This window comes from Bos indicus, chromosome 23 (genome assembly GCF_029378745.1).
Source record: "Bos indicus isolate NIAB-ARS_2022 breed Sahiwal x Tharparkar chromosome 23, NIAB-ARS_B.indTharparkar_mat_pri_1.0, whole genome shotgun sequence".
NCBI lineage: Eukaryota > Metazoa > Chordata > Mammalia > Artiodactyla > Bovidae > Bos > Bos indicus.
In genome coordinates this window covers 17,823,159-17,849,570 of record NC_091782.1, presented here as the reverse complement: position 1 = coordinate 17,849,570, position 26,412 = coordinate 17,823,159, and the positions used below count along the sequence as shown (strand labels likewise).

At 36.7% G+C, this 26,412-nt stretch overlaps 1 protein-coding gene across 7 annotated transcripts in view; it reads right to left on the bottom strand.

Annotated features, from left to right (window-relative positions):
* Positions 1-26,412, bottom strand: part of UBR2 (ubiquitin protein ligase E3 component n-recognin 2) — a 108,403-nt gene that overhangs the window by 16,708 nt on the left and 65,283 nt on the right. For 3 of the 7 annotated variants that reach the window (XM_070778000.1, XM_019985680.2, XM_019985679.2), the window contains 22 exons: positions 26,219-26,402; positions 23,957-24,018; positions 22,884-22,994; positions 22,099-22,164; positions 20,397-20,519; positions 20,186-20,249; positions 18,908-19,032; positions 16,972-17,024; positions 15,362-15,464; positions 14,330-14,378; positions 13,757-13,911; positions 11,384-11,486; positions 10,674-10,783; positions 10,487-10,567; positions 10,018-10,196; positions 9,083-9,282; positions 6,872-6,965; positions 5,941-6,102; positions 4,384-4,487; positions 3,658-3,736; positions 564-712; positions 96-151 (listed from right to left, as the gene is read on the bottom strand). In XM_070778000.1, coding sequence (XP_070634101.1) covers positions 96-151; positions 564-712; positions 3,658-3,736; positions 4,384-4,487; positions 5,941-6,102; positions 6,872-6,965; positions 9,083-9,282; positions 10,018-10,196; positions 10,487-10,567; positions 10,674-10,783; positions 11,384-11,486; positions 13,757-13,911; positions 14,330-14,378; positions 15,362-15,464; positions 16,972-17,024; positions 18,908-19,032; positions 20,186-20,249; positions 20,397-20,519; positions 22,099-22,164; positions 22,884-22,994; positions 23,957-24,018; positions 26,219-26,402 — 2,412 coding nt within the window. Of the gene's footprint in view, positions 1-95; positions 152-563; positions 713-3,657; positions 3,737-4,383; positions 4,488-5,940; positions 6,103-6,871; positions 6,966-9,082; positions 9,283-10,017; positions 10,197-10,486; positions 10,568-10,673; positions 10,784-11,383; positions 11,487-13,756; positions 13,912-14,329; positions 14,379-15,361; positions 15,465-16,971; positions 17,025-18,907; positions 19,033-20,185; positions 20,250-20,396; positions 20,520-22,098; positions 22,165-22,883; positions 22,995-23,956; positions 24,019-26,218; positions 26,403-26,412 lie in introns of those variants that run through there. The other 4 variants (XM_019985681.2, XM_070778001.1, XM_070778002.1 and 1 more) reach the window with 4 other exon arrangements.

The following is a 26,412-nucleotide window of genomic DNA, read 5'->3' as shown; positions in this document are numbered from 1 at the left end:
CTATGCTTAAATAACCATTACAGGTTTTTTGGATTAAAAAGAGCAGAACAACCTAATTTCTACTTTCCCATTCCATGGATCGAGTAATAACTTACCAGTCTACAAGGCAAAGGACCAAACAATGGTTTATCTTCATCACTTAAAATTCTTTCTGTGGTTAAAAATAGTAAAGATGATAAATTTCATGCTTTGTATATTTCAAGTTTTAAAAAAAGTAAAAAAACATTCTTTCTGCCGAAAGCATAATATTGTCAGGTTTTGAAATCTTTAAGTCATTTCACAAGAATTAACTGTGCATGAGAAGTAAAAGTGAAAACACATTACTCTGACTGACTAGAAGCTATAACCACCACTAAAATGAGTGCTCTTGTGGCTGTGGTTAATTTATAAACTGTCAATCTAATATTTTGTCAGTATACTACACTTCCTGCTTCAAAGTTTTTATATTATTGCTTAAGACTGTTGCCCACTTTAAATATCTCATTTAAATACACATTTAAATCTGCACACAACTCATGTCAATGTATGCTTTAGATTTAAAGACACAATTCTAAATCTCTTACCTATGCTTTGGATGGTATATGCACAACTACTCCAACACATTATGGGCACACGGGGATCCTCTTCATTGGGATGAACTTTTAATCCCACCTTATAAGTAGCAGTTCCAAACGTTGCTAACATTTCTTTTATGCTTTCAGAATAAGGGTTCCTGAAGTGAACATGCATAGCATTAGGTCAAAACAATGTGCTCACATCAATCAAATGGTTCAGTTTCTTAACAGCTATCTTCTATGCTGGAATTGAACCCCTTAAACTATCTAAAGACAGTTGTGTGAAAAGGGGGAATTAAAGACATGCAGACAGTCCCTGCCTGAGAGTAGTTATGTTCAACTTGGGCTGGTGGTGATGAGGCACAGGCCGGAAAACAAGGTATTAGGCTGAAGGTCTACATATTAAACTACAGGACCCTTGATCTCTTCCTCCATCTCATGAACATCAGCAATGTATACCCACTGCCGTAGATTTTAGTTTCTCCAGTGATGAATCCTCATGGAAATGCCAGCTTTACACAATGACATTTTCGGAGTCTCAAGAAAAAAAGACTGATAGGGGCCTGATCTCCTCACTGTGAGGCTCATCTGTCAGGAAGCTCCAACCTGCCCACCAGGTATCCACTGAGCTTCCTAGTGACTCATTCTTGAACAGTCACCCAAGGGCCAATAAACGTTTAAGGAAAGAATCAAACATCAAAGAGAGAAACACCAAAACAGAGAAGCAGAAAAAGGAACTCAGGGAAGGGGAGACAGTGCAGAAAACAGCAAATTAATTAAGAAAAAAATCAGTCCAAGAGGGCCAACAATGAGCTAACAGTAGGACTAGCTCGAAGAACAGAAAATCCAAGAAGAGAAAATTATCTAAGGAAAAACCAGAAAAAATTCCCAGAACTGTAGGATATGAATCTTCAAAGAGCCTGTTGAAAACACACATAACAAAATGAATGAAGAAAGATTCACACACCAAGGAATATCACAGAGAAATTCCAGAACACTGGGAATTAATGAGATGACCACAACAGTTTCCAGAAGTAATAAAATTACAAAGGAATAGGAATCAGGTGTTAATTTCTCAATAGGTGCTACAAGTTAGTAAAATAATGTGTTCAACATTTAGATGTGAAGTTATTTCTAACCTATAATTCTATACCCAAACCATCCATCAAGCATAGGGATACAAGCAATGTATTTTCAGACATGGAAAATTTAACATCCAGGCACCTTTCCTCAGGAATCTGCTGAGGCATGCAACGTGAGAGAGTAAATGAAGAAAGAGAAGGATACAAGATCCAGCAAACACGAGGAGCATGGTCAGGGCGAGTGTTAGGGTAAGAGTTGTGCCCTGTCCTCATTGGTGCGAGAGGACAGAGGCTGTGGAAGGAGGGCTTCAGGGAAGAAGATCATCAGATGGATCCAAGCACTAATAGCTACTGCTAGGCAGACCTACAGCAGCATTTAGGACAAAAAGTATTATATACACAGAAAACCAAGTACATAAAAAAAAAAGAAAAGGTTAATTATTAACCACAGGAAAACAAAATTGTAGAAGAAAGATTTATCACACAACTTATCAGTATTAACAATTATAATGTAAAATCTGACAAATGATTTAACCAAAAATTGTAGAATAACTACAGGAAGATTGGTGAGGTGTAAGTGAATAGGGAAGAGGTAAAAGCTGAATCCTACATTACTATAGTCTCTGTAAAGATACTTTAAAAAAAAAATGATGAATCAAAACACAGTTGATTAAGCATCTTAATTAGAAATAAGGAAGTAAATAGTAGAAAGAACAAAATGACAGGACTGGGGACGGGAAGGGGGAATGTGGGAGCACATGACTGATGTTTATTCTATTTAAACCTTTTAGTACTATTTTTGCCAGCTTCCCAGGTGGCACAGTGGTAAAGAATCTGTCTGTCAATGCAAGAGACACAGGTTTGATCCCTGAGTCAGGAAGATCCCCTGGAGCAGGAAATGGCAACCCACATCAGCAGCAGTATTCTTACCTGGGAAGTCCCATGGACAGAGGAGTCAGGTGGGCCACAGTCCATAGGGTTATAAAGAGATGGATGCGACTGAGCATGCATACATGCACTACTTTTGCTGAGATATTTCCTATGTGCCAGGCACAGCTGCCAGGTAACTTTAAGTGCATTATGTTACTTTGTAACACATATGAGGTAGGTGTTATTTTCTTCCCTTTACAGATGAGGAAACTGAATGAGGTTAAGTGATTTGCACAAAGTTGCACAGCTAATAAACAGTGGTGCTGGAACTGAACAAATGCAGTCTAGTTTTAGAATCTGGGCTATACTTTGTAACTTACTGGTTATGGGGTAAAATGTGGCCAACTGTGGTGCTGGAGAAGACTCTTGAGAGTCCCTTGGACTGCAAGGAGATCCAACCAGTCCATCCTAAAGGAAATCAGTCCTGAATATTCATTGGAAGGACTGATGCTGAAGCTGAAACTCCAATCCTTTGGCCACCTGATGCAAAGAACTGACTCACTGGAAAAGACCCTGATGCTGGGAAAGATTGAAGGCAAATGGAGAAGGGGATGAGAGAGGATGAGATGGTTGGATGGCATCACCAACTCAACGGACATGAGTTTGAGCAAGCTCCGGGAGTTGGTGATAGACAGGGAAGCCTGGCGTGCCGCAGTCCATGGGGTTGCAAAGAGTTGGACACAACTGAGAGTGTGAACTAAAATAAAGCTGAAAACACTCTGGTTTTGATCCAGAGTTACTAAGAGGTTGGTGGGACCGTAAATAGAAATACAGAAGTCAGCAGGAAGCATGGACTTTGGTGAGGAGGCTGAGCAGCTTGGATTTAGATGTATGGATGAGGTGCTATCAAGGAAAGCCAGATAAAGGGGTGCAGTAGAGAGTCAGCAACACCTAGGAGAAGTTTGTGAGAATTAAACATGCCATGTAGGTCTTAGGTGTTTATCAGTATTCCTGCATTAAGTCTCAGGATTTATTAAGATCAATGTCCTGTAGCATTTTGCTCCTCTACTTGACAAGTTTATATTCTTACTAATGGCTAATTTCATTTTTCATTTCAAGTGGGCCAAATGTAAAAGGGATAATATACTCACTTAGGATGAAAATCAGGTCTAAATCCTTCAGGAAGGTGCAATTCATCCATATTTTCTAAATTCTTCGATGAGGCAGTAACTACAGAAACAAGCATTTTATGTTCAGTCCCCAATATTTCTATAAATTTCAGCCATAATTTCATTCTAAATTAAAACAGGAAAAATTCCCATAATGATAACTGGAGAAATATACATTCAAAGCATGAAAAGTACTATTGCTCTGGATGAGCTAGACACCTTCCTCAATCACTGTGCTTCTCCTGATAGTGCAACCACTGGAGGAGTATGCTGTTTTGTTTCCTTAAAACCAATGGTATAAATTCTGCTCAGCTCACTTTCCCTCAAGGTCGGAAGTGCAGTGCCTACCTATCAAACTTGGGAAGGTTTTGGTAATGCCAACAATAAAGTGAGTCAGCCCATGGAGAATAAAGCCAGCTCTTCGATACTCAGTTACATCTCCCCCACCCCCAGAAGCTCTTCAATAAAATGGGGGAAATAAGTGAGAAGTATCTATCATAAACTACACATGAGTTTGTGTGTTCAAGGAATAAGGAGCAATGTAGCAGTTTCAAATTTAGTTCATTAAGATAAAGAAAATTTGAGTAAGTCAAATTTTAAAATGTGAGGTTTCACTTTTAAAATATTTTAAAACAATTTAATCTGGAACTGTATTTTCCAATGGTCTCAGATGTTAGGGAAAAATGAAAGCAGGTTATCAGAACTTACTAGGAGTACTTTCTTCTTTCCTAAGAACCTGTAATGCTTTTATTTGCTGAGATATTGTTCTAATCCACTGAGTCAGATTTGGTTGGTCTGAAAAATTTAACCTGCTAGAAAAGATTATAGACAGTATTTAGTATTCTGTTGTTGCTTAGTTTAAGATACAAAGACTCCTTAAATCATCACGGGTATATTTTAAACATACTTCAAACATTAAAATACTAAAACAACCAAAAAAACTTGGGGAAAATTTGTTACTTTTAAAAGTTAGAATAGGTATTTGTCAATGGAAATGAAAATGTATTATTTGTCAATATGATGCTACTAATTATTAGCATAAAATTGAGTTATTTGTCAAAAATTTCACTTTTCCAGTATCAGAATTTGCCAGTATTTCTTAAATATCACAACCAACACATCATGGATACTATTTATTGAGTGCTTATTATGCTGCAAGCACCTAGTTATGTTGCAAGCATTTCACAGTATTAGATTTAATCCTCAAAATTTTCTTAATAAAATAGGTTATATTATTGTCCCCATTTTACAGATGAGGAAACTGAGGTTTTGAGCTATGTAACTTGACTAAGGCTGTATATGGGACAGATGTGGCATTCAAACCCAGCTACATCAGACACGATAGCTTGTGTTCTTAACAAATGTGCCGTAACTGACTCTCCTGGGAAAAAAAGCAAAACCTGAACCACAGAAGTGAGTTTTTTCTCTTTACACACAGAGAATTCTATTCTTAATCTTACAGTGACTAATTTCTTTATCAGTTCAAATACAGATATAAGTCAGCACCATGATATTTCTTTTCTAATTAAAAAAGCATGAGCTTACATCATATCTAATGGTATTTTAAGAGCATTTTGTGGTAGCATAGACTAAGACACCATAGTTTGAACTCTTAAAATTGAAGAGAAAAAAACTGACTCTGCTTTAATTTAAACCCAAATAGTACCATAGAAATAAATAGATGATTCATATTCATAAAACTTAATGTCAGGTTTGAATAGGAGATACCATCGAATTCATATTTGAAAGGAAAATGATCATGAATAACTAAAAAGCACACTAAACATCATGAAATAACAAAATTTTACATTTTAAATACACTAACAGATATGCACTTTTTGGCCCAATTCTTCAATTGGCCAGTCAATTGCAAAAAATAATATTTAATTGTTAGTATGCTCAATAAGGTCAGTTTGGGCTGCCCCTCCCCCCACATTGAGTGTCTCAAAAAAGTATGAAGGAGATATTTAAAGCAGGGTCTTAGAAATAAAGGAGACAGTTTTCATGAACCCATGGGAATTTTATATCCTTTATCGTGTTTATGGGTGATCAAGAAACTTAAAATTTTGGTCTGTTCCTTTCTAAAAACTAAAATTGTATCTCATAGGTCAGCTAGAAGAAATGACTAAATAAAAAGTTTGGAAAGTACCTGGAAAACATGCATTTACCTAGAGTGATATTCCCACCCAGCTGTGGTTTATCAGTTCATTACCTTCTAAAGGAAACTACTTCTTTGATACAAAGGTTTTATGAACCAAAACTTACCCATGAAAAACATTTCTTGGAGGAAGCAGCAGAGGAATAACAGTATTACTCAAGCATTCACAAAGGGGACAAAGGAATTCTCCATTTTCTACATCATAGCTTGTATGTAAGCGTAATCTCTGTTGCCTTCGCTGTTCTTTAGCTTGAACGGAATCAAAATACCTTCACAATTAGAAAACATGAGGTATCAAAAACAATGGTAATTTTTTTTTTTAATGAGAGCCACAAGCTTCAACATTTTGTTTCCACAAAACATCTAAAAATTAAAATTTTAAAATGACCTCAATTATTTTTAAAAGTGATACTTTAATTTTAAGTTGTAGTAATTAGCAAACAGTCATTCACCAAGTAGCATATTTCTTGGCCCTAGTGCTCTGTGGTTATTCCCGAAGGGCTAGTGCTACTTACTAGGGGTGGTTCAGTACAACTCAATGAGCAGAGTACCAGAATAACGGCACTTCTGCTGCTGCAGAAGCATAGAAAGCACCAAAACAGAGTAAGTTTGAAGTTATTCCATATTAGCTCAGGGAGCCATGACAATCTTGAGAGGTAACTAGGCAAGTGCTAGCATCTTCAGAATCAAGAGTTGTTCACCTTGGACCCGAAGAAAGACATTCTTCTCAGGTTTATACCACTGTAAAAATCCTTTTCTTCATCCAGTCTGTTAGATTTCCCATATTAAAAAATACAGACCCCTAAATTAAAAATTATATTTGATATACTATGAAGTTTCTAAGTCACTCCTTTAAATGCACTGACAAAGCAAATTAATTTTAATTGTTATCTGTTAGGCAGTAATAATGGAGTCTTTTTTTCTTCCAATGTGTTTAGTTTTCTCCCCTTTTTCTAGAATGGAATTTCCTTTATTAAAAAATTAAATTTTGAGTCTTTGGGTAAGCTTCTCTTGACTAATATTAAGAATATAAATTACCTTTGCCAACAGTGTGCATGCATAATATGCCCACAGCTACCAGTATGTATTCCACAAGACAGATCAGGGTGCATGAATAATGGATCATAATTTTCTGCATTATAAAACAAACAGAAAACATAAGAGAAAACTCAAGCATTTAATATTCCTATAACAAATGTACAACGTTAAATTGTGAAATCCTTACTAAGAGCTTGTAAACTTCAAATGAAATGCTAGTTTATTCCTTTGAGATACCAGTAATTTATGCAAGACCCTAGATTATTTAGAATACAGGACTCTCTAATTTTCATTACCCTGAGCAAATTAGTGAAACTTCCTTGAACTGTGAACTGAAACTGGAATCCTGTTGTTGTTTAGTCGCTCAGTTTTGTCTGACTCTCAGCTATGTCTGACTCTGCGACCCTATGGACTATAGCCCCCTGTAGGCTTCTCTGTCCATGGCATTTTCCAGGCAAGAATACTGGAGTGGGTTGTTGTTTTCTTCTCCAGGGAATTCTGTACTTAAGTACATCTAATTTTTTGAACACATCACGTTTTCAGGGCACTGAGAGACTCCTATTTCCCACAAATGATGGAGCTGTCTTTAATGCCTTCAGGGCAGCTGGGTCACAATGATCTCGAACGAAAAATATGTCCTGGCAGTAGTGGGGCGCTCCCTAGAGGATATTCTGCTTAAGGACACTCATGCAGAGAAGAGCCACAATTACTGTACGAGTCATAGGTGCAGCCAAGTACCAGGACAGTAGCCCAGTCCAGAGCAGGGAAAAAGGGCAATTCACAGTCTTCTGTTCTGGCACTAATTTTTATATTCAAAGGAGATGAAAAATGAAGACAAACATAAATTGGCTAGCTGACTTCTTTGGGAATTCTTGGAATTCTCTACATTAGTTAGCATAATTTTAGAAATTCTCTAACAGTAAAATTACTCATTTCAATTTGCTTTATATAATAGAATAGTGCAAATTTCACAGCATAAAGAAATCTTTAATGATCTAAACTGTGAAAGCCTTAAAAAAAATCCACTTATAGCCAGTCAGTTTTCCTAAGCAGGTAACAAACTAAATACAGGTGATAACTTTATCTTCAGCCTAGAATGAAATTTGTAAACCATCTGGTACAAATGATCATTTCTTAAGATGAAGCAGACCAATCTTTCTTAACAAGGGGGCTTGAGAGCCACACTCTGAAGACTTCCCATGTAGGGAAAAGGCAATTTTACCAGTGAGCTCTCAAACTTCCTTCTAGTAATACAGTGTGAAAGGCACTGGCTAAACAAGTGCCTTGGAAATTAAGACAGCTCCTGCTCTCACGACGTTTACTGGTATCACTGAGGCACATGCACATATAAACAAATAGAAGAGTAGAAACATCAAAGTATCTATGGTGGACACAAGGTGTAGCCCAGATGCCCCTGCAGGAATGAATGACTTACTCCATCAGCTGTTAAAAGGGAGCACTCAACTATTATCCCTCTTTAAGAGACTTTGCTCAGGGTCACACTGCTTTGCTCAAGGTCACACCTCTTTCCAGAGGCAGCCCACAACCAGTTTATTATCAGTGTCAGGGTATAAAAAACCCACCCCCTTACCCCAACTCAGGACAGCTTTGAGCTCTATCTAGCTCCAGAGCGCCTATGGGGTTGGCTAAGGTCTTCTGGGAACTGTACCACACAGCTCAACTTCTCCCTCTGGCCAAACCTGCTTCCTTCCCCTCCATTCCATAGATACTGATTCCAAGACTCCTGAAGAATGTCCTGCACTACACGGTAGTCTCTATCTCAATAATCTAAATGAGAATCTGGCTCAAGGACTGCTTCTCACAAGGCTTACTCATCAGGATTACACCCTGGAACCATCCATGAGAAAAAATAATTATTGTTATTTCAGTGTGTCAACTAATTATTGGAACTTTACAAGTCTGAAGAATGGGAAAGACTGTTAAGTACCAAAGTATGTTAATGTTCTATCACAAAGGACAGCTTTCCTTCGAATCCCTGCTATTTGTCAGCTGTGTACTTCAGGCATAATACTTAACCCACTGGAATGTTTCTGCATTTGCCAAGTGAGGAATTCCCACCCAAGTTACCTGCCCAAGATACCAGCAAGCCTAGAGAGTTATCATCAGATTAATAAAATCTCTGTATGTCACTTACCATACTAAGTGGCACTCACTATTAATAGGCCAGTTGAGGACATAGCTATGACTTACCTGGATCCTGAATGAATTTACTTCTGTCTTTTGATAACACAGTTGATCTCTGCACAAATGCTGCCAGGACCATTGCCTTGCTTTCTGCATTCACCTCTTGCTCTTCCTGACACAATATACAGGTGACACACTGTCTCTGTTCAGGGACCCGAGTCTGTGCTGGGCCCAATGCTGTAAGAGTCATATCTGAAACCACAGGGCTGCAATAAAAAGGTTATGAGAATAATTAATGAGCCTAAGAAGTTTCTATAGAATCACAGAACAGTAGATTTTAGGTATGTACATATTTAAAACACAGTTTTGATGACTTGAGAGACAGTCTTTCATATGTATCAAAATTATCTCCTTCAGTTCTCACAGCAATCCAATATATAACACAGAAGCCAGATGCTAAGTTAACAGAGCCTAGTGCACTCATTCATTTATGAATGTCAAGGGTTTTTTGAATAACTTACATTTTAAGTATACACAGGAATTATTCTATCTATAATCAGAGACATGCTCATAATTATATGCTAATTAGCTCAGATTTCTAAGAGTAAATCCTCCAACTACAAGGCCACACAATTTTTCTATCAACTCTTCTAAATTACTCTAGGATTAAGTGTACTTATAAAGAAAAAAGGGGCTTCCCCAGTGACTCAGCAGTAAAGAATCTCCTTGCCTTGCAAGAGACACAGGAGATGTAGGTTTGATCCCTAGGTTGGGAAGATTCCCTGGAGAAGGAAATGGCAACCCACTCCAGTATTCTTGTCTGGAGAATCCCATGGAGAGAGGAGCCTGGCGGGCTACATAGTCCATGGGGTCACAGAGTCAGACACGACTGAAGCGACTTAGCACACACACATGCATGCAAAAAAAGGAAAAAAACCCAAACATCTCCCTCAATTGAGAACCCCTGGTCAAGCGTTTCAAAAACTGTGATTAATTTTTACCCATTATCAAGTACAGCAGAGACAGAGGAATCCAGTTCTAACGTCTGCTGAAAGAGTTCTTTGTTCTCATCAATAAAGTGCCGCTGCATCTCAGACATCTGAGCCATGATCTTCTCTCTGCGTAATCTGGCAATCTCAGCTTTTCTCTTCCTCTCAGCTTTGTCTTTGTCTCTCGAACTCTGAAATTACACTTCATTTAATTAGACCACTAGAGGCTAAATGCACATGTTTCCCCCAAAAGAGAAATATTTTTATTGTAAATACTAATTAGATTTTTAATCAACTTAACATGCTAAAGAAAAAAAAAAGGCAGTCCAAAAGATTGCTACAAAAATAAACAAACAGTGCCACAACTTCTTTGGATTTACATGTTTGTGAATAATATCAACTACCAACTTACTGCAGATACATTTAATTGCTTAAAGTGACCTTGCCACAACTTTTCAGTATTACACTTTACATCTTTTACCTCTTCCATTATGGTTCCTTCTGTCTCTGCCACAGGACTGGTGGATGAACTCTCCCTTAACTTCTTAATAGCATTAAAAGTCTATGAAAAAAAGTATCAGTTACTCTGAAGCTATGAAACATTATAAAATTTAAAGATAAACATTTAATATTTTTCACAAAAAGCAGAGTGATTTAGGAAACTTTACCTTTAATATCCACTTAATCATATCTTTGTGGACTTCTAGGTAGGGAGCATTCTGCAGTGTTTCCAGCATAGCTAGTATACTAGGTGAGTTGTTTGGAGCCTCACCAGGTTCTAAGGTGGAAGAAAAAATGGGCATGTGAATAATAGTTAAGACTTCATAGTGCTTGCTGCTGCTGCTGATAAGTCGCTTCAGTCGTGTCCAACTCTGTGCAACCCCATAGACAGCAGCCTACCAGGCTCCCCCATCCCTGGGGTTCTCCAGGCAATAGTGCTTACTACCAGGCAAAAGAAGATAAAATGAAATTGCTTATAATATCGGCCCATCATTTGATTACAGCTCTTTTAGAAATTTTCAATACTTCTCAAAATGTGACATATTTGTATTTCACAAACAAGCTGTTAACAACTAGAATGCTTTCATCATTCAAAAACTGACGTCTTACACCATATGATTATTCTAAGATAACCTCTAGCAAAATTCAATAAAAACCCAGCTGAAAGGTCTACCTGAGATTTTACAAGTCTAGGAAAATGAATTAGATCTGATAAGTACACAGGCTCTGATAAAATACACAGGTAAATACAGATAACCTCAGAAAATTGGATTCAATATAATCTACTTCAAACCTGTATGATCAAATAAAAGAGGTTATACTACACTTAAAAAATCACTGATATGTTGAGTTAGTTTAGTAGAAGTTGTATACATACTCGATATCTTCTGTGTGAAGGTAAATGTTATGACATGCTCCTCCATGACATTCTCTAAATGCTGTTTTTCTTCTTGTAGTGCCATTCCAATTAAATGTAATACCTAAAATACAAGTACATAATTTTGTAAGAAAAAACAAATAATAATCCACTACTGAAAAAAGAGAAATCAAACTATTAAAGATTAAGTATAGTAAAAAAATAATTCAAAGTACTAATTTTTATTAAATCCAAACTCTAAAGTTCATTTTCTAATAAAGATTTCCAAGCAAGGAAACAAAAATTTCTATTTTAGCTAGGAAGAAAATTCAATTGCAAATTCTTAAGGTAAGTTAAAATTACTAACAGCTGTGACTAGCAATTCATATAATTTTCAGTTTTATTCCATCCCTACTGCTGCTGCTAAGTCACTTCAGTTGTGTCCGACTCTGTGCGACCAGGCTCCCCCAGCCCTGGGATTCTCCAGGCAAGAACACTGGAGTGGGTTGCCATTTCCTTCTCCAATATTCCATCCCTACAGTCTTAAAAACCACTGATTCTAAGGATCAGTGGTCAAATAATTAGACCTGAAAGCATCGATCACATAATTATCTAATCTATAATACTAGTTTAGTTTTTCTAAGGACTAAAAATCATCTCAGAAAGAGACATACTTTTATCTCTAATGCCACATCATTTATAAAGATGTTCAGCATACCTATGAAAAATTCATTGCTAGACTTCTAAGAATATAACTACACTGAATCTGTCTGATCTTTATTGTTCTTTACCCTTCTCCCCAATTTTTGAAGGAGATACGTGTGTGGTGTCTCTGTACCTTTCCCTATACATAGGGCTGCTGTGATTGTCAAAATACTTAGAAGAACATTGGTGTGAATGACGTAAAGCCAATGTATACATAAGATAAATGATGTTCATTCCTCTTTTCTCCATCGTTTCCCACAAATCTTTTGCTCATATAATACTGATCGTTTCCAGTACACCACAACTCCATGCTTTTACATTTTATTATTTTTAATTTCTGTAATCTAATTTTATTTTTTAGTTTAAACTTTTTATTATTGGGGTATAGCCAATTAACAATACTGTGATAGTTTCCGGAGAAGGCAATGGCACCCCACTCCAGTACTCTTGCCTGGAAAATCCCATGGGTGGAGGAGCCTGGTAGGCTGCAGTCCATGGGGTCGTGAAGAGTCGGACACAACTGAGCGACCTCACTTTCACTTTTCACTTTCATGCATTGGAGAAGGAAATGGCAACCCACTCCAGTGTTCTTGCCTGGAGACTCCCAGGGACGGGGGAGCCTGGTGGGCTGCCGTCTACAGGGTCGCACAGAGTCGGACACGACTGAACGGACTCAGCAGCAGCAGTAATAGTTTTAGGTGAACAGTGAAGGGACTCAGCCATACACACATGTATCCATTCTCTCCCAAAATGCCCTCCCATCCAGCCATGCTTTCACATTTTTAAGTGTATGTTTATAAACAGGAGGGGAGTATACATATGCAAATATCTTAGCCAGTGGGATACTTGAGGCTGCTGAGACAATGGGAAACAGTAGCTTTGAAGCAAGGCTCACCATCTGAATTCTGCCTTTGCTATTTTGAAGCTACATGCCTTTAGGGAGTTCCTCTAAGCCTAACTTCATCATTTTTAAAATGGGAAAAAACATTAGCTTCCCACTAGAGTTTTGAGGCTTACCAGTATGGTACATAAAAGTGCCTGGCAAGAATAGGCTAATTCTATTAACTGAGTATTATTATTATCTTTCTTTCTAGTTGAGTAACATGGACCAGTTAATTGACTCTCACTGAACCCTGCCTTCCTCATCTATACAGAAGAAAAACTATCTACTATCTACATAGGGGTATTATGTGAATTTAGTGAGATAATAATTTATGAATGACTTACATTCATTAAAGCTATAAAGTAAAATACAAACAAAAGGTTCTGAACTTGCCACTAATTAGCTATAGGACCATAGGTACCTGACTTTCAATTTCTTCAATTGCAAAATTAAGTATTAATGAACTCACAAGTTTTTAAAGAGAATTAAGTAAAAAACAAATGTAAAGATAACACATTATACAAATATCAGAGTACTGTATAAACAAAGACAGATCAGGACCAGTCAGTGAGAGGCAGATCTGCCAACAAGAGCAGGGTAATCACAAACACGTGGTGTAAAAACATCTGCCAAGCTCTCGTTTTTATCCTTAGACACAAAAATAGAAATAAAATACTTTATTTCAAAGTAAGATAACACTACATTTTAACTGAAGTGTCCCATGTACAGATATTGAAAGACTATTTTGTACTTTGGTTTCTACTACAAAACCACTGAAATATAAATAATAATGTCTTCAAACTTACCCTTTGCAGCATGGACTCAGACCAGATATGTCCACTATGTTCTACAGTCCACTGCAACACTGTCCTCATGATTAACAACATGACATCTGACTGCAAAATGTTAACCAGACTTGCAAACAGAGGGCAGAATGGGGGCAAAACTGGAGGCGGAAGTGCTGAAAATAAAGATATTACTGGCTTCTTTTGTAGAACATGCTTTAAACCAAACCAAAGCAAAAAAACTATGACCTTATTACATACTTTTGATAGCCTTCAAAGAATATTTGCATCTTAAAGCTATATTTTACCTTCTCAGATCAGTTAAATGCATAAAAGTAGCTCCGTAAATAGCAGTAGTATAAAAGAATGTCTTCCTTTTCCCTAGAAATATCTGAAGATCTGAGATAAAACTGAGATAAACTCAGAGGTGACTCAGTACAAGACTACGTCTATACTAGCCCTTTAAATGTTCATTCATTCAGAAAGCTTACATTTAAATCTTTCACTTCACTAAGGATCATTATCATAGTCTATACAAAACAACCTTTAACAATTAAGAGACTGACATGAGATTTTGGGAAAGATTAAAAATACCTGTATCTTCTTTATTTTGTCTTTTCAATTTCCGTTGAGCTTCCTCTGCCTAATAAAAATGAATTAATTTGGACACAGAGTAAGTAATAGGAAACAATATCCGAAACTACTGATATAAGTTAATCTTTCTCATACTAACTTCTGATTTTAGGAAATTTCTATCCTTAATTTTGTCATCACCCTGAAACTGATATCAAGGTTAATTTCCCCTTCCACTAAGAGAATCCCCCAGGTGGATTCTTTCTTGGTTTAAAATTCAGGGGAAACATGTATCAACCAAAGTCAAAAAATTATTTAGGTTTGAGCTCTATATCATGTATCAAAAATGAATAAACACTGCTATATATAAAACAGATAACCAACAAGGACCTACTACATAGCACAGGGAACTATAATCAATATTTTATAATAACCTATAAGGGAAAAGTATCTGAAAAACTACATATTATATAAAGACTGAATCACTGTATTGTATACCTGAAACTAACATAACATTGTAAATCAACTATACTTCAAAAAAAAAAACCAACCAACCAACTAGGAAACAAAAGCTTCATGCTTAAGTTTCGTTTAATGCCATTTATTCCAAACTTATTTTTAAGAGTAAACTGCTAAAAGGCAAAATTTAACTAGTTAAATTCCATAAGTCACCATGGGAAAACATAATGTTAAGCACTAGCAATTCCGAAATGAGTGTAAAACAGGTTAACTGATTACCATAAGGTTGATGATTTGTCTTCAAAAGCCAATAAAATACATACAATTCGATATGTGTAGGTACGTGTATAATTATATAGATCTCTTTTATGTATGCACAAAGTACTAAGGGGAAAACCCCATATGTTAAGTGGTGGTATTATAGGTAATCTGTACTTTCTTCTTTATACCTTTTCATATTTTCCGAATTTCCTACAATAAAAATGTGTCCTTTTTCAATCTGTGTGAAAAGCAGTAAAAGTTGTTTAGGAAAAAACAAAAACAAAAAAACTCCAAGCAACCCTTTCCCAATATACTTTTAATTTTCCCAATTACCTTGGATTGCTCTGCCCTTGAAAAGTGATAGAAATACAAATTGAACTCTTTGGCACACTCTGGTTTCAGTTCATACATGCCTCGTCCTGTTAATCCAGGTTTCCTTTGGGGAAGAAAAAAATTCTTAAATCTCATATACTGGACTTCCTTTGTGGTCCAGTGGTTAAGAATCTGCCTGCCAATGCACGGGACATGGGTTTGATCCCTGATCTGGGAAGATTCCACATACCACCAGGCAACTAAGTTTGTGTGCTGTTACTACTGAAGCCATGCTCTAGAGCCTGTGCTTCACAAGAAAAGCTACCACAGTAAGAAGCCTATACAACTAGAGAGAGCCCATGCATAGCAATGAAGACCCATGGCAGCCAAAAATTTAAAAAAAAATAATAATTTAAAGATCTCATAACCTGCTGGTGAGCATAAGCTGGAACTGCTTTCTGTGGATTCATTTGGGAATCTATATCCAAAGCTTTATGTACATCCATTTTTATCTAGCATGTCCACCGTGGATTTATTCTAACTGGACACGGGAATGTGACGGTCATTGTAGTGACAGCAATTTGAAGTCTAACAATAAGGGACAGGTAACACACATTACGCCATCTCCAAACAATCGAAAACTATTAAAAGTGATGTTAACTTCTATATTTTGACATGTAAAGATGTCTATGAAAAGTTCTACCAAGTGAAAAAAGCAGGTGTAATTTGGGTTGAGAGAATTTTTTTAAAATAATTTATTTATATTTATTTTGGCTGTGCTGGGTCTTTGCTGCTACATGGGCTTTCCCTGGTTGCAGAGAGCAGGGGCTACTCTTGGTTGCGGTGTACAGGCTTCTTCTTGCAGTGGTTTCTCTTATTGCAGAACAGCGGCTCTAGGTGCATGGCTTCAGTAGCTGCTGCACTTGGGCTCCAGACCACAGCAGTTGTGATCTAATGTGGGCTCAGCAGTTGTGGCACATGGGCTTAGCTGTTCCATGGCATGTGGGATCTTCTTTGATCAGGGATTGAACCCAGCCTTCCTGCATTGGTAGGTGGATTCTTTACCACTGAGCCACCTGGGAAGTCCCTGAGAGTCTCTTTTCTAGTCTTTTTTTTTTTATACTTCCCCAAAAAACATGTATTGTTTTTAAAATCAATAGAAATAAAGACACTGTCATTGAAGTGAGGAGCAAAGAAAAAGCAGGATTAAGAAACTGCCTCAACAACCTTAAGGGGAAACTAGTTTACTGACTGGCTGACACACTAGACACCAAGGAAAGCATGACTCGGAGGCTGACCCACCGCTTAGGCGGCACATACAAATGGAAGCAAAGGAAGCACAATGCATGCCCTTAAGATCAGGTTAATTTCAGCTATTTGAAACTATCAGCTATGAACACCTATTTTGAATACAATTGAAAATTCTCATATATCTACTGTAAGTTGCTAAATAGGGCTAGATCATAAAAGAGAAATGTCAGTGAGAAATCTAGTTCAGAATTACAAGTCTGAAAATGGTTGTCACTCTCTGAAAACAACAATTTTATTCTTACTTCCATCAAAGGAAACACTCTAAGAAAAATTAATGTATAAAATCAAATCAAATGTGAAAAAATAGAAAATAAACTCACTTGAAATGGGCAACTGCTTCAATCACACTCTCCATGCCAGTCTCCTTGTTCTCCTAAAGGTACAGGAAATAAATGTGTTTTATGTTAATAACAGTATCTGCTAGCAGTCTGAGCATTGTGCTTTTATCTCATTAAGCTTCATAAAGAAATTGTATAAAGTGAATATACTACTATCTCAGTTTCTACAGATGAAGATTCCATAGGAAACATGATTAATATGCAGTTGGGGAAATTTACTTGGTAAGCTAACATTCATTCAGATTGATACAATTAAAAACAAGTCACCATATGAAATCAAGGTGACAGCTTTCAAAAGGAATGAAATAAAATCACAAAGTATACATAACATTTAAACAAAATTTATATCTTTGTAATATTTTCTGAAATAGCTATACTAATTTCTTATCTATCTTCATTAAAACAGCATTTTCCAAATCATATCTTATTTGTGACAAGATGTTAACAGGACTTGTGTGAATAAAAGAATTCTCTGGTCAAAAATGTTTGGTAGATATAGATGCCATCACTTTGTACAAGGTATTTGCATTTTTCAAATGCTGTTTAAATTTCTTCCTATTCTAACATCTAAGTGAAACTATAATTGTTCCCTCATTTCCTGCATTAAAAAGTACCTGCATACACAACTAGAAATGGAAATGGCAAAAGTAGCCCATTAACAGAGACCTAAAAAAAAGTACATGTAATTTTTATTCTGAATAGATACTTAGTGATATTAAAAATTATTATTTTTTTAGGTGTGATAACTAGCAAATGCACAGGTGTTTTTCTAAAAGCTTGTAACTTTTGGATCAACCTTGGCACTCCTGACATTTGGATTAGATAGGTCATTATTGTGAGAGTCTGTCCTGTACTGTAGGATGTTAAGAGTATCCTGGCCTCTGTTGAATGGATGCCAGGAACACACACACTCAGGCCTGAGTAGTGACACTGTCAAATGGTCCCCTCCCGGGGTGGGGGGTGCCAAAAGTGTCCCTGGGTGAGAACCACTATTTTAGATACATACAATTCTATTTATAGATGAAATGGTAAATCTGGTATTCTCCACAAAATAACCCAGTGAGGGTGTACAGATTAGTGGTTAGAGTAGAAATAAGACTGGTCATCTGGTGAAACTGGCGATGGGTTCATTATACTATGTTCTCTATTCCTATAGATGTTTGAAATAAGTTTGAAATAAGACAAAGTTTAAGATAAGTATTACAACTCCACAATGTTTAAATCCCAGAAGAATGAAAATTAAGGTTCAGAGTTCTAATCTATGTTTCAAATATGGGAAAACATTGTGAAAAACCTTTCCCAACTGTAATTGGGGTTTCTGAAAAGCCCCAGGGCTGAAAAATAGGTGGCATGGGACCTTAAGATTCTAGGAGGAAAAATAGCTACAACTGATCTACGAATGCCCATATGAATGTTAATTTACATTCACTAAAATGAGAGGAATGGCTTAGCAGAGTCTTTGGATGCTTTAGAAGGAAAAAACTCTAGCAAACTTTAGTTTATTCAACATAGCTGAGTAGGTATTTCTAGGTTATAAAGCGTTATCTCTATCCATCACAACTTTGTATTAAACATCCTATCAACAATTCTTCTTTAATGGATATGTAAATTCCGTTCTAAGGAACACGTTTTCTTTTACTCAGTAGCCTTATCTCTTTCAAGGCTTCGCTATGAAGGATTCTATTTCTTTGCTGCTTTCCACTCCTAGTACCAGTATTTTCTTTTTCTATTTATTTCTAATAAGAGTGACTAGAGTTATACATGTGCTAGCACTGTAGTTTTTACAACTGTGGAGAAGGTATACAGAAGTCAGTCTATACACACACTAGACGGACAGTTAAAGGTTAAATGTTTCCATATATTTATGGAAGGGTTTATGGAAGGATTTCCATGTATTTTTTAAAATGTAGGTACTTACATCTTCAGGTAAAGACTTTACCAATTCACTATGAGCCATAGGTTTGATGCTCAACTGATGGATAATCTCTCGTTTAATCTCATCTGTAGCATTAACCTGTCCAACTCCAGGACTAAATCTCTCTCCTGTCAACAATGAATAAGTACATATATACACACTTAACAATCATAATATTTGTAAGCAACACATATTTATAATTCATGAAACACAATATATTTTTCTTTCTGTACATTGGAAAAGCAATGACTGGTCAGGCAATAAAGCAGGGTGAAAGCAGCTCCCAGTCATCTTTTTGAGCCTCTGACAAAGCAGGTGAGTGTAGTCCTTAGCCATGGAGAGAGAACTCTGGTTGCTGTTTTCAAAGAATGAGATCAGAAGGTGGGAAGGGACTAGCAACAGAGCTGTACCAGCAGCCTAGGAAATTGCTTTCAAGTCATCTGCCATGTGGTAGGAGGAAGGGAGCCCTCCTTTGCCCTTTGATCTAGTGGCAAATAAGGTATCACCTTCTGAGATCTCCTTCTTTGGTATTACATCCTGACAGCAGCCAGGATTCTTTGCTCCAGGACTGTTGAGAGTCTGAAACAATACGGGAAGAGGGAGAAAGTAAAGCACACAACAGGAAAGATGGAGGCGACGGGACTGAAAATATAGATAGTGAGAACACTTGCGCACCACAAAGCCATGGGCAGAAACACAGCTAAGATATAAAGTAACAATAAATAGCTCCTAAATATCCTATTCTTATTTGCTAAATTCTCCTGTCCCGTTTTATTCCTAACTCACAATTTTCCAGTTTATCCTGCGTTAGCAGTTGTCCTCTTCCCTTCTTCCAAAGCACTGCAGTGCTATTACTCTCATCATTACAGTAACCAGAGGGGAAAACAAAAATATATACTCTAATCTCCTTCCCCTAAAACTGAGTAACTGTTCAAACAGAAGAAACAGTTCAGATTCTAAACTACTTGCTACCACAAAATTCAATACAGGACTTCCCTGGTGATCCAGTGGTTAAGAATCTGCCTGCCAATGCAGGGGACATGGGTTCAGTTCCTAGCCTGGGAAGATTCCATGTGCTGTGGGGCAACTAAGCCCATGCGCTACAACTACGGTGCTCTGCAACAAGAGAAGCCACCACAATGAGAAGCCCGTGCACGCCAGCTAGAGAAAGCCCCACACAGCAACAAAGACCCAGTACAGTCAAAAATAAATAAATAAAAATTTTAAAAGTTTTTCAAAAGTCAATATAATACATAAATGTTTCAAAATATCCAAACTTACCAACAAGCATTATAATGAGGTATAGCATTTCTTCTATTAGAGTGTTGTTCTGCTGAACTAAATCCTGAAACCATCGGGGGCAATGGAAGAGAGCAAGTTCAGAGATAAGAATAAGAATCATCTGTATTACCTCAGATGATTAAAATAACCAAAAAGAATGAAAGGCGCTTCTCTAACAATTATGTTGCGGTCTCATAAGGCATGCTCTTACCTTATGAGGAGTCTCAGAACTAATTTTCTTCCCATAATCTGGGGTACTGAAAATCTGATAAAGTTCAAAGCGGCTAAGCATTATCATCAGGAAATGATTTGGATCCATCATGGAGACACCTGTCTTTTTTTAAAATGTATGAAAGAAAGGAAGAGAGGAAGGTCAAAAGGGCTACTAAACAATTAGTGAGACATATTTTGGTTTGCACAAGAGAAAGCAGCTTACTCATTCATCAATTCCAATAAAAGATGAGGACTCATTTAGCCCCAGTCCTTACTTGTGATAGCTACAAGTGTGGACAGGAGTCTATGCTGGTAAAACAAAACAAAACACGCCCTGAACCCACATATCATAATAACATGGACTATACGTTCTCTTCCCTTTTATGCTTTGAATTAGTTGTATCCCTATAAATTCAGTTCAAGGTTTTATGTCAGTGTTGTCACTGTCAGGGATACGACTCTGAGAGAAATGTGGTATAGTAATAAAACTTTCAGTATTTTTTAAAAAATGCATATATATTAAACTCTTTTCAAGAACTCAAACTAATTTTTAGTAATAAATGCTATACTAAGTGAAATGCTGGCTTTTAAATATTAGTTTTAATTCTCTTATAATTCCATTTGTATAGATTCTCAATCAACTTGCATTCTGATTTTTTGAACCAATAGTTTTTGAAATTTACATTTTGTAACTTATTCTATAATTTCTAAATCCACTCAGCAATAATATGGAAACACTGCTTTGTGACAAGCACTGTGCTACATAAGTGGACATAAAAAGGACCAAGGGAGCTGTCACAGTTTAGTGTAGAGGAAGGAAAGGGAATAGGCAACCACAATCCAGAGTTACGAATGCTCTGGTGGGGATAAGCATCATGCTATGGGCCCTCCCCAAAAGGATACACAGCCATGTTTAGTATGTCAGCTTTCTGGAGAAAGTGATGCTAAACTAAACATGAAGATATGCAGGAAAACAAGACAGGCAGCAAACAGAAAAGGAAGAGGGTGGGGTGCACAACCTAGGTAAGAAAAGAAAGAAACGTACAAATTTTAAGACTTAATGGTATATGACAAATTCAGGGAGTTTTTCACATAGTTAAGTATTGAAGGCCTTGAAAATCAGTTTGAGGGATTTGGGGCTTTATAATCAGAAGACAGTGAAGAAAGGATGGCTTTCAGATTTCTGACTCTAATAACTGTATAGATTGTTGAACAATTCACCAAGGTAGAGAAACTCTGAAGATAGGAAGAAGGTATGGAGGACACAGGATTTATTTTGAATATGTGAAATACAAGATGTGTTCAGGAAACCAGCTGGAAATGTTCAGTTATTTTAGCCATATGAATTTGGAGCTTAGTAGATAAGGGCTAGGTGGCTTCCTTGGCAGCTCAGTGGTAAAGAATCTGCCTGTAATGCAAGAGATGCAGGTTCGATCCCTGGGCTGGGAAGATCTCTGGAGAGGAAACGACAGCCCAGTCCAGTGTTCTTGCCTGAGAAATACCACGGACAGAGGAGCCAAATGCACTACAGGCCATGGGGTTACAAAAGAGTTGGACACAACTTAGCGACTAAACAACAACAGATAATGGATAGATCGAAGTTACAGATTTGAGAGTGATCCTAAGTGTCTGGGTCCAGTGAAAATAACAAAAAGAAAAACTCCCTCAAACCTTTAAATTTAATGCTTTTAATTCATTACCTGAAGCATTACTATATCCTTATCAAACATTTCACGTCTACATTTCACATTGTGGTAGTAATAAATCTGAAAAAAAAAAACATAAGTAATTATGTTGGGTAAACAGGTTTTTATTTGTGCAGTTCTCTCCTCTCCCCACTCACCAAAAGACCACATGGCTTTCGTGCACGTGAGTATATGAACATGCAAACATGCACACACAATGCGGTTTCCCCAGCAGTGAGCGCTATCTCAACAGAGATTAATTAGACATTTCCAGATTGTAGTATGGAAACTCTATGGAACTTTATGGTTCACATTTTGCAACGAACTTTCTGGGTCTCCTAATAAAGTTCTTTCAATGAGATTTATAGCTATCAAAAGTAGAGAAAAATCCTATACCAAGTCTCAGTGAGGTTTAAAAATTAAAACCTCAATTTCAGAGCTATACTAACAGAACTTTTATCTTTTTTAAACCAATTTTATAATTAAAGTAGGTGAAATCTTGATTTTTCATTATGTTTTTAAAAATATCAAGCTTTGTTCTAAAAATGACTTCAAGTGAAAATTAAGTTCATTTCTACTTTTGATATTGTTTCTTAATAAAATATGAATAAAAGCTCTAAGAAACTTTTGGTTTAACATTACATCTATCTTGTCAAACAGTTTTTAATAAAACATTTTTAAGGTTCATTTCCAGTGGCCATTCAATAGTTTTAATATAGATGACTTTCGATGACTATTATAACCTCCACAGAAACTAAAGAATGGACTGAGAACTCTTCACAGAATTAAAAACCACTTACCTGGTTTACGAGAGAGAAACCATTTCTTCTCCACATTCCTGCATGTACTTGGGCACATAAAACAAGACATCTAAGAGGGTGTTCTATCAACATGGGTGGGCTAAGTTCACTCTGTGTATACAAAAAAATGACAAAAATCTCAATTCTATAAAGAAGACTGGTTTAGAGATGGAAACTTTATATAAAATACAAGTCAAAACTATTTTAAGGTATGTCCGTGTGCTAGTTAATTTTATGTGTGGACTTGGCTGGACCATGATACCCAATTTTTGATTACCACCAGTCTAGATGTCGCTGTGAAGCCATTTTTTAGATGTGACTAGTATTTAAATCAGTATACTTTATGAGTAAAGCACATTACTCTCCATGATATTGGTGGGCCTTTTCCAATAAGCTAGAAGGCCTTAAAAGAAAAGACTGAGGTTTCTCCAAGGATGAAGAAATTCTGCTTCCAGCCTGCCTTTGGATTTCAGACTATAAGATCAACTCTTAATCCGCCAGATTGCCAGGTTTAGTTCAGACTTGCCAAATCCCTTGAGTATGTGAGCCAAATCCCTACAATAAATTAATCTGTCTTTTCCTGTATACACACACATATACAAACACACACTCAGGTATACTATGTAATGATCTGATATTTGCGGTTCAATTTCTGGCTTGGGAAGATCCGGTAGAGAAGGGATAGGCTACCCACTTCAGTATTCTTGTGCTTCCCTTGTGGCTCAGCTGGTAAAGAATTCGCTTGCAATGCGGGAGACCTGGGATTGATCCCTCAGTTGGGATGAGCCCCTGGAGAAGGGAAAGGCTATACCCACTCCAGTATGGCCTGGAGAATTCCATGGACTGTATAGTCCGTGGGGTCGCAAAGAGTCAGATATGACTGAGCAACTTTCACTTTTTCTAATTATGAAATGATGACCATGGTAAGTCTAGTAACCATCTGTCCCCATTCAAAGTTATTACAATATTACTCAGCACATTCCTTGTGCTGGATATTATATTCTCATAACTTATTTATTATCTAACTGGAGGTCTGTAATAGGTATTTACTTTTAAATGTTTGCACTACTTACTAGAGGTAGGAGCTCTGGAAATTTATATGCCACTTCACTTTTGCTTAACAACACATGCAAACCTGCATGGAAAACAAAGATAGAAGTATTTCTATAGGTGAAAGTAATTTAGATTAAAAAAAAAAAAAAAACTAAACTAAATATTTGCTCAACTTTATATCTAACTCCCTTTCTGTGTCTCTTTGGAAACCTATCATATTACACATTAAGATACAAAATGAACTGCATCCATAAAAGAAGCTTTCCAACTGTTATTTTCATGAACCTCTGTATTAAAGGCATGCTTAGAACCAGAGTCTTAATTACATGTACCAACATACACTGATTAAATTTTACAGAAGTAAATGTTAGAAGTGCAAACATAGCAAAAGCAGCTATATAACTATCAAAGCAATTTATATGTTAAACCAATTTTAAGGGTCATAATCGACTGGATCATGAAGTTTGTTCCATTTAAAGTACAGTAGCAAGAGATCCTCCTGGCAACTGAACTGAGAAACTGGCCATGGAATTCAAGGTCTACTGATTCTGACCTCAGAATTCAGTTCCCCAGAATTTCCAGTTTAGGATCAAAGCCTCTTTCGTCCCTAATTGCAAAGGGCTTTTCATAACTCAACTTTAGTTAATTCTGCTAGCTAAGAACTGTCCTATTTATGTTGTTGTCTAAACAGAAAGTGCTTTTTACAGTCTCATCAATAGATGCAGGCTGCTTGGTCAAGCCTGGTTTGAAGCTTTCCTCATCCAAGAACACCTGTATTGAGAATTCCATTCTAACAATGAGCACTCAGCCTCCATGAGCATAGCCTCCAAGTTGTTCTTGAACTGCTCTGTGTATGTTCACTTGGCTCTCCAGTTAGATTATAAGCATTCAGGCCAAAGTTTGCCAAACACAGGAAGATAAAATGCTCAAAATATTAGAGGACTGAGGGGGGTAAATACCTTGGCAAAATTACTACATTTTTAGAGTACTGACTGTTTTCCCTGTGGATAATTATCAGCATTAGCTTCCACTCAGATTTTCAAAGGGCAGAAAAGATCAGTGGCTGAGTTAAAGATCCACTTTCCTGCATTCTAGTTGAACACTATGCCACACCACCATGCCATCACTTGCCTGTACTGAAGATCAATAGTTCAGCATGCAAGTATCAATACTTATGAAAACAAAACTGGGCATTAACAAGTTACAGGAAAAAGATCTCTGCCTACAATCACAATTTCATTTCAGGTACTTTTTATTGTTCTACTTGTACTATTTAAATTCACATGTCTAAGTTCAATCTTAAATCACCACAATTTCAATAAGAATCTAAAAAAATTGTTGGAATGCTAACATCTATTGGTAAGATAATGTGGTAATGCACAGAACAATTAAAAAAAAAAGGCTTTAGAAATGACAGAGGGATTGTTACTATTTATCCCACAGACGTTAAAAGGATAATAAAGGAATTTTATGAACAACTCCGTGTCCACGTATTTGATAACTCAGATGAAATGGACCAATTTCTTGAAAAACACAAACCACCAAAACTCACACAAGAAGATACAGATAATAGGAACTGTTGTATATCTGCTGAAGAAACTGAATCAATGATTAACTGCCTACCAAAAAAGGGAAAGTATCAGTTCCATACTATTTTACTGGTGAATTCTACCAAACACTTAAGGAAGAAAAGATACCAATTCTCCAGTCTTTTACACTTACACACACACACACAAACTACTTTCACGTTATTAAGTTACTGAGCCACACACTTAAGCTACATTGTAAATTCTGCAATGAGTGAAAATATTTACCTTTATAACTTTACTTTTCTACTCTCTGAGTTGGAAACGGAACTAAAGGGAACAGTATGTGAACAGGCTAAGAATTCCTGCACTCAAGAAATGTGGAAGAAAGTTACGATGTCTATAGAGACAGACGAGTGCACATGCAGAGTTTCTGGCTGCTCTGAGGTAGCAGCTTCAAATAGTTGAGCATGTATAAATAGTGTGTAAATCAGCTACTTACAATTAAAAAAAACCTATCAATACAATTTGTAACTCACTTCAACCTGATGATTAAAAAATTTATCAATAAGAAACTGCTGAGAGAGAGAGGAAGTCTAGGGTGTTTTCAATTTATTAACAATCACTTAAGTGATAGACTGATCTGAACAAGAACACTTTCAAAATAAAGCATTGTAGGTATTCAGTAAATACTAACCACAAACAACAATTCAAAAGACAATTTCAGGCTTCTCTTTTTAGGGAAAAATGTTTTACCTGCAAGTAAGCGAGAAACTGGGAGGTGAATGCTAACTTTTTCTTTGGAAACACAGTATCTGATAGTTTCCACTGAATGTCCACAAATGCTTAATGTGACTGGCTGTTCACCATCAGTAAAACCACCATGACACTGTGTCAATACAGCAAGGCATTTCTTGTAAGCTTCAATTAATACTTTTTCCTATAAAAGA